We start from the raw sequence: 8,600 nt of genomic DNA, 5'->3' as shown, positions 1-8,600 counted from the left end.
GTAACACTGTTTGATGACAGAGAATGTCAGATAGCCTTGATATTAGCAATTTGAGTACTGACCTAAAACATTCGTAAAATAAGCATGAGTATTGCTCGTTGGATTTGCTGCCGCCTTCCAGGTAGATCCTTTAAACTATATTTAACGTCACCTACGCTGGTCCCTCCCCCCCGGTACCTCCTAGACTGTCTGGAAAGTTCTCTGCCCTTCTTTAAGCGTCTGTGAGATGCCAGATTGCAGGATAACGTGGACTGAAGGCAACATTGCGTAAACCTCGTATTATAAGCCGATAGCAGCGTGACTGGTGAACTATAGCAAAGGACCTCTGTTGCTAGTTGGTAGTTGTGCTGTATTCTCGAGGAAGTTAAGCCAGCTAGTAAACGTTGATCAGGTTGTTGCTTGCAGCACTTGATCTGAGGAGTAGTAGGGGCTTTAGCCACCGTCACTATTAGCCAGTGTTAGTTTGGATTGTTGTGCAAGGCAGAGAAGGGACAGATCAGCTTCATGACGATGACTGCAGAGGAACAAACAAGTGAAGTACAACATACAATCCCCCTGGAAGGAGAGGACATCACACCAAAGAAAGATGGGGGTGTTTTAAAGGTAAAAAATGGTGCTTGATTTGGTACTCAGCACCTAGCTAGCTGAGTGGTTAGCTGACAGCTTGTTTACTGTTCGGCTAGGTTAACGTTAGCTATCGATAGCTATGCTGTCGCATACACTGATTTTTTTTTTAAAAAATTCAACGAAAGCTAACTTTAATGCTAGGAACACCTTATAATGGTATGCAGCGTCACAGTTATGAGAACTAACTCAGTACCAGAATGTCAGAAACAAGACTAGCTGTCAATGAAACGGTCTGCATTTCTAGAAGGATCTGGAGCCTTGAAGAAACAACTGTCATTTTATTGATGGACACATTCTATATTTCATCCCACAATTAAACACATACTGAGGGCTTTAAATATATAGGCCTTCATTCATAATAAACAAGTTTGCAATTTAGTCGTTCACTAAGCGAAGTGCGTGGTGCGCGTGCAAGGCAGCGATCACAAGCATGTTCAAGAAATTGCTTTCTGATGTTCTTTGATAAATTCTCGTCTTACCTTTTTCTCCAGGTGATCAAAAGGGAAGGTACAAGCACAGAACTGCCTATGTCCGGCGACAAAGTGTTTGTACATTATGTGGGCACACTTCTGGACGGGACTCATTTTGACTCCAGTAGAGACAGAGGAGAGAAGTTTTCCTTTGAGTTGGGCAAAGGTTAGTTTCATATTTGTTATAGCTGCACAACCAGTGCAGGATTTTCTCTACGTTTTAAAAAATGACCTTTTAATAAAGGAAATGAACCAGAATGCATTTAAGGTAACACATAACCACATGACCCCACATAACCACAAAGGGGGTTGCTGCCCCTTGAGACAAGGGTGTGCCAGTGTTCGGCAGCCTCGCCTCTGTCAGTGCGCCCCAGGGTGGCTGTGGCTACAATGTAGCTTGCCATCACCAGTGTGTGAATGGGTGGATGACTGGATGTGTAAAGCGCTTTGGGGTCGTTAGGGACTAGTAAAGTGCTATATAAATACAGGCCATTTACCATGTAATCTACCTTTCCCCCCATAGGACAAGTAATAAAGGCTTGGGACATCGGTGTAGCCACAATGAAAATTGGAGAGTTGTGCCAGCTCATCTGTAAGCCAGAGTATGCCTATGGCTCTGCAGGCAGCCCACCCAAGATACCACCCAGTGCCACTCTTGTTTTTGAGGTAAGGATGCCAGTTTTCATTGTCCATTAAGTACTTTTAACTGTGTAGTTTGAGATACTATATATCTGGGCTCCCATGATAAGATAGAAATTGAGAAGTGGCTTCAATTCAGCAAGTACAAAATACTTTACAATCTTTTTGCTTCCAAGTTTATAAATTACCTTTACAGTTCAGGTTACACATTGCATATTTCAGTCAGTCTGTCTCAGTTATCTTTGCAGTGAATTTCAGCTGTGGATCATAAAATGCTTAAATTTAGCATTTAGGATAACTTAAATAATTTTTCTGATAATGCTTATCTCTTTAAGTGGTATCTCTGTGGCCAGACTTGCAAAAAAGCAAATCATGATAAGCAGTTTCACAATTTGAATCTCCACTGTGCTTATAGTTGTTGCTTCTGATGGTGTTAAAAATTGTTATACAGCCTTCTGTTTTTATTGTTTTGTATAAAACCAGTTGTTACCTTTTCATACATTTAGGATAACTGTTGTAACCTTTTGTTTAAAGACTACAGTAAAAGAAAAGGAAAAAAATACAAACCTGAATGACTGCTCCCCCCACCCCCTGCCCCCAAAATAACTAATCTTTTGAGGAAAAAATTGGGAACTTTGGAAATTATATTGAAAAAGTTGTTGTTTTTTGTTGTTTTTTTTTAATGAAAAGATATACATTTTTTGTCACATGTCTACATGCTTATAGGTGGAACTGTTTGAATTTAGAGGGGAAGACATAACGGAAGAAGAGGATGGAGGAATCATCCGACGCATTATCACTAAAGGAGAGGGATATTCTAAACCTAATGAAGGAGCAGCTGTTGAAGGTAATTCATCCAGAAATGTGTTTGATACAATTAATTTCATGTTTTATATTTCCATCCTTGGAAAGTAGAGTCCCTGGTTAAATGTGTTTAAGTAAGAGCATATTGAGGATAATAATCTTTTCAAACAGCGTTGCCTTTGGTTATGGTCTTATATGTCCCTTATTATGTTTTAACAAACCCACTGAATAATAATTCAGTAACCGATTGGTTTTGTCACCAAGAGTGGACTTGCAGACATAACGAAGAAACTACTTTCTCCTGCGCCCTTGTCACAAGGGGTCGCTAGAGCAAGTAGCTTTGCATGTTTGATTTGTGAGTTTTACACTTCTAGGCGATTTGTGACTCCAGCTGGAGTTAAACGAGCAGCATTTTACTTGCCAAGTCACTGTCTAAACCACTACAATATAGAGCTATTCAAAGGTAAACCTGCAGATATCCACTTTCAGCAATGGTCCAGGTGATGTATTGGGCTTGATTAAAACCTCGATTATACTTTCCAAGTCTGCGAGCTTGAGTGGCATTCACTTTTGTTTTGTTCCCCCCCCTTTGGACCAACTGTGTTACAATGCTGTGGTTGCAGCCATTCCACAACTCTCTATGAATGGTACTTACGGCCATTAATCAATGGTCTTTGATCAATGGTCATGACATTTTGCATATTAATGATCACTCAGTGGGCTACTTTCAATCATTGTGCAAAGGTACTGTTTATAAGCGTGGTTAAACCTGCAATCAGCTGAGACTGAAGAGCTCACATGGATGAGTGACGAAATGTTTCTCCAACTGAAACCGCTACGTCTAGATGAACAAAATCAACTTTTTGGGAGTTCGGGGAGAATTTACATTTCAGCCCACCGAATATGCACACAAGTATAACAGGAATGTCTACTCGGGTCTCCAGCTCATCAGTGTGACTGTAAATGCTCAAAGATGACTGTAAGACAGTTTTGGTTTCTTTAAGAAACTGAGTCTGTAATCATACAAGTACTATTACACGGAATTCTTAAGGTTCCTAAAAATGAGACCGAATGATGGAAAAGAACTTCACTGACACTTTAGAAATGGCTGACTTTGTAACGTGGCAGTCTGCCAAGAAATCAAGACTGAGTGGGACATGAACTAACCTGAACATTTTCTGTCTTCTTCAGTAACCGTGATAGGGACCTGCGATGACAGTGTATTTGACGAGAGGGAATTAAAGTTTGAAATTGGAGATGGTGAGAGTTTCGGTTTGCCAGCTGGAGTCGAGAAGGCTATCATGGCTATGGAACAGGGAGAGGAGGCGGTCTTCACAATTAAACCTAAGTATGTTCACATGTGCAAATTCTTACCACTAACTTCATAGTGGTGACATTTTATGTTCATATGAAGTCAGTCCAATTTTAGACTCTTGAACTGCTTTTTCTGCAGCTCTCAAGCATCTCTTTACAGAATATTTCCACAGTTTAAAGATGCTGCTGTAACAGTAAATAAACATTAATTCCTGCAAGAATTAGCTACATGAATTTTTAACTGGATAGTTGTGCAGTCTTTGGTTTTAAGCTAAGTGACAGCATGAGTAATGACTAATATAATCAACTATAACGGTTAAGCTTTGCAATGTGATTAAACAGGAAAATGGCTGCAGAATTATCTCTTTTTTTGCAGTATCCAATACCTTAACTTAAATGGTTTTTAAGTTGCACACCAGCAGTGATTTTTGTGCCCTTTACTCATGACTAATGATATGTTTGTCTGATTTGTTAGATATGGTTTCGGGAATGCAGGAAACGCAAAGTTTAACATTCCTGGTGGAGCGACATTGCAGTACAAGATTAAACTAACAGCTTTTGAGAAGGTAAGGTGGGAGTGTGTGGCAAACACAGCAGCACTTTAGATGCTCATTTACAATATTTTCATCTAAAAAGGAAAATGTGTTCTTTCTATTTTAGGCTAAGGAATCATGGGAAATGAACACCTCAGAAAAGCTGGAGCAGAGCAGCATTGTCAAAGAGAAGGGAACACAGTATTTTAAGGTTTGTTTTGTTTTTTGTTTTAAATTTAAGAAGTGATCCTGTCTTGGATTTCAAGATGTTTTGTGATGCAATGGTTTATATGCTTCAGGAGGGAAAATATAAGCATGCATCAGTGCAGTACAAAAGGATTGTGTCATGGCTGGAACATGAATCTGGTTTGTCAGAAGAGGACGATAAGAAGGCGAAAGCACTGCAGCTCGCTGCACACCTGAATTTGGCCATGTGCTTCCTTAAACTACAGGAGCCAAACAAAGCCCTGGAACACTGTGACAAGGTATCTGGTAACTGTTCTTTGTCTTAAAGCAGCACGTGTGTGTGTGTGTGATCAGTGGTTTGTCTTGGTTTTTGCTTAAATACTGAAAACATTTAATTATATTTATGTAATTATATTTAATTATGTTATAGTCGATGGAGTTGGATGCATCCAATGAAAAGGCGTTATTCCGAAGGGGAGAGGCACTGTTTGGAATGAACGAGTTTGAGAAGGCGAGAGATGATTTCCAAAAAGTGGTTCAGCTGTATCCTGCCAACAAAGCTGCCAAGAACCAGGTATAACACAGTGTGCCTTTGATGTGTAATTCAAGCAGCTTTCAATGTTGAAATTTAATCAATCTAAGATGATATTTAATTTTTAAAAAAATCTGTCTCTCTCTGTTATGGCAGTTACAATTCAGTTTGGTTAATGTGTCTAATTTTATTCTACTACCATCCAAAATGAGACAGGTGAATGTTTAATTTATTTTCATGGTGTAAACGAAAGTTTATACTGGATTCATTTAGTAACAAACCAGGATGGGTGAACAAATATGACTGTGCTTCTGGGATTGAAAATGCTGTTTTTTTTAGGTCACTGGTCATAAAACAACTGTTCTGCATATCCAGTCTTTTAGTTGTTGTTGTACCCATAACATATCTGGAAATACAGCAGGGTGACGTCTGCTTTATGTTCTTCCAGGTGCTACTTTGTCAGAAACGTATAAAGGAGCAGCACGAGAAGGACAAACGCATCTATGCCAACATGTTCCAGAAATTTGCAGAGAGGGATTCAAAGGTGATGGATCTGTTTACTAAAACAGCCACAAGAGGGTGTGATAAGCACGATTTTAGGTTTGGCAAAAAGTGAAGGTGTGCTGAACTGGTTTGTGTCTCGTGAACAGAAAGAAGCAGAGAAGGGGAAGAGTGAGAGCGTGGAGAACGGAGAAGATGCGATGGAGGTTGAAAACGGAGAAAAGGAAGCTGGGGGTGAAGCAAAAGCGTAGATGAAGACGCAGCTTTTTTTATTTTTTGTCTTCTTTTTTTTTTTTCCCCTTTCCTATTCTCTCCTGCGGTTCATCTGTACTTCAGACTTTTGTAACTCTGGCCATTTGTGTTTAAGGTGTGATTGTTTGTGTGTGAGAATGAGTATGTCATCGACAACACTGACCTTGGGCACGTCCTCGCTGGCTTTCTTCTTGTTGGGCTTTTTGCTGTGGCAGCTAGCCGACTGTGGGGTGGGGTGTCGTCAGGCACCGTGGGACGTGGATTTAAATGAATTGTATGCTACAGTCCTACCCCCCCCCCCCCCCCCCCCCAAACCCCTCCCCCTCAACTCTGAACTGTGCATGTGGTTTCAAAAGAATTTGGGAAGTGTGGGGGGGAATTGCATCCAAAATGTTAAGTGCTGAATTTCAGAACCTTCACCCGTCAAGGGCTAGACCATCCCCCACCTTGCACTACCTTCTGTATGACCCACCCTATGTTTTTTGCTGTCCATCCGAGCCTCCTCATGGGCCTACTGATCAATTCCTAGAGTTGTGATGGCTGTGTGCATAGATCCACTGTGTTTTCAATGTTAGTGCCTATGTCCCAAAGTATGTATGTAGCAGCACTGTGGATAGGTGGAGTAATAAGATGTTGGTGTGAAATAGCTGTCAGACTTGGAGCTTTTCTCTCAGTTTAAAATGGAGTTCACTTTTAACCCCTAGGGTACAGGACTGTTCACCTTCTGCTTTGGAAATGATTTTTTTGTACTTTTTATTTCCTAGTGTTGTGCTTGTGATTCTGTATTGTTCTCAAAACTACAAATACAACAGTTTACTTAACTGAAATATGTGCATTTTTAAAGCAGCTACAGTAGAAACTACCTGAATTAGCTTCTCCTGGACGCCCTCGAGTATTAAGCAGTTAAGTCTTAATTTACTGTAAAAAAAAGTACTTGTATGAAAGTGTACATATTTGGCTTGTCAGATTCAGGTTTAGACTGTACATGAGAGGATTAAATGAACCTTTATTCATTTTAGTCAGCAGTGCCTGCAGGAAAGGGATGAAAAACCAAATGAGAGGCCCGGTTTTTTAAAAACATGGCTGTGGGTTGTATGTACAGCTCATCTTTGTTGGGGGGGAAAAGTCACTGCTTGTTCTGTCCTGACAGAAGGATTTAATAAACAAATGGATACAACTCAGCTGCGTGTGATATTTTTGACTTGTACATGCATTTCCTCCCACTTTTCGTTGGTCACGTGAGGAACTTGAGAACCTGTGATGTATCCATCGACACAAAGTGTGCAAAATAAAGAATCTGCTGACAGTGTCACACGAGGAGGGCGACTCCTCAGCTGGACTTGTGCTCTATGATGAGGAATTTGTTTATACGTTAAGCAAAATTAAATTGACCTGATTTTAAATGTTTAAAGGTTGTACGAGTTGATGATAGCCATTTAACCTGTAATAAGTTTGATTTGTAATATTTGCATTGCAAGTTAACTGAATTTGGTGTTTGCACTGTCTGTCACATAAAGTAAGCTACTGCAAAAAGATGTGATGGGGTGGGACGGTAAATGCATTTTTTTTTTTTTTTTTTTTTAATTATTATTGTTTCATATTGTGCTTTAATGAAACATAAGGTTAACTAAGCTGTTTACTCTCCATCTTTATGGGAGGAATATTAAAATCTCTGTGCAAAAATACCAGTGTTGTGTGTATTTTGAAAATTAAAACTACCGAGCTTGCACCTGTGACAGTCAGGAGGCCTTGTCTTGAGGAGGAAGAGGTGTTTATCTGATCCTCAAGCTCTCTCACTCAGCTTACAGATGTGCTTTCTCTCCCTCTGGGGTAGTTATGACCCAGTACTGCTTATTCTCCACAGAAGTCAAAAGTATTAAAAAAATCTTTTCTTTACAGTGTTTAACTTTTTACAGACATTTCTTCTGAGAAGATCTCCTTTTAGTGACTCAGCATTTTAAAGGCAGACAGGTGTGGGGATCGCGCTTACCTGGGAGGGTCTGCTTTCTTTTGTGTTCCCTATGCCATGAGCCCTTTGTTCTTTTATTTGCTGCTCTTGATTTTAGACATACAGTATCAGAGTGGTTATATAATCCATATAGCCACTGGCATTTTTGATCATGTCTACGATTATGAACAGATGGAGGCAACACTGGATATAAATAAATGTAAAAAAAATAAACAATTTTAATTCAATAGGGAAAAAACCCTTTTACTTTTTATTTGTTTATAGTCTTAACCATTATCCCTTAATGATCCCATGCATCCACTGAATAGCACTTTGGATTAGTCATGGTGGCTGTTAAAGCATTGGTAATATTGTTTCTTAGGCGTGTTTGTTATTCAGAAAAGTCACACGCACCCTCAAAGTCTGGCAACAAATTTTTTGTTTTGCTTTTTAGATTTGAAGACAATTTTTACGTTGTCTAACTTTATTACAAATGTGTAATTGTAACATACGAATACATGTTACGTGTGAAACGTAGGAAAAATCTCGAAAGGCAACAAAATCCAGGAAGCATTTGTTGCTATACCTGTTGCAGGTAAATCCCAGGGTAAAGGGTGTGTGTGTGTGTGTGTGTGTTCGCTGAACGTGTTTACTCCTCCCTTTAATCTCAGCGGTGTGTAACGTCGAGCTAGCTAGAATACTAAAGAGTGTTTCCTGTTTCAGATTTCAAAATAAATCACAAGCGTGCAAAAGTTGTGACCTGAGGAGCTCGGAAAGAAGGGAAACGTTTCGCT

General features: G+C 39.7%; 1 protein-coding gene across 1 annotated transcript; it reads left to right on the top strand.

Moving 5' to 3' along the window:
• Positions 1–204: 204 nt before the first annotated feature.
• fkbp4 (FKBP prolyl isomerase 4) lies at positions 205–7,039 on the top strand. Its single transcript, XM_085412125.1, has 11 exons — positions 205–603; positions 1,119–1,263; positions 1,621–1,763; positions 2,463–2,583; positions 3,732–3,888; positions 4,330–4,420; positions 4,515–4,598; positions 4,687–4,872; positions 5,004–5,147; positions 5,554–5,649; positions 5,756–7,039. Exons 1-11 carry the CDS (start codon positions 505–507, stop codon positions 5,855–5,857), a joined length of 1,368 nt encoding a protein of 455 aa, XP_085268251.1. The 5' UTR covers positions 205–504; the 3' UTR covers positions 5,858–7,039.
• Positions 7,040–8,600: the final 1,561 nt, after the last annotated feature.

This window comes from Rhamphochromis longiceps, linkage group LG7 (genome assembly GCF_057381845.1).
Source record: "Rhamphochromis longiceps isolate RC_006_pf linkage group LG7, R_longiceps_female_GT1.1, whole genome shotgun sequence".
Lineage (NCBI taxonomy): Eukaryota > Metazoa > Chordata > Actinopteri > Cichliformes > Cichlidae > Rhamphochromis > Rhamphochromis longiceps.
Note: the sequence above shows the minus strand (reverse complement) of the source record. Positions and strands in the feature narration are given on the sequence as shown.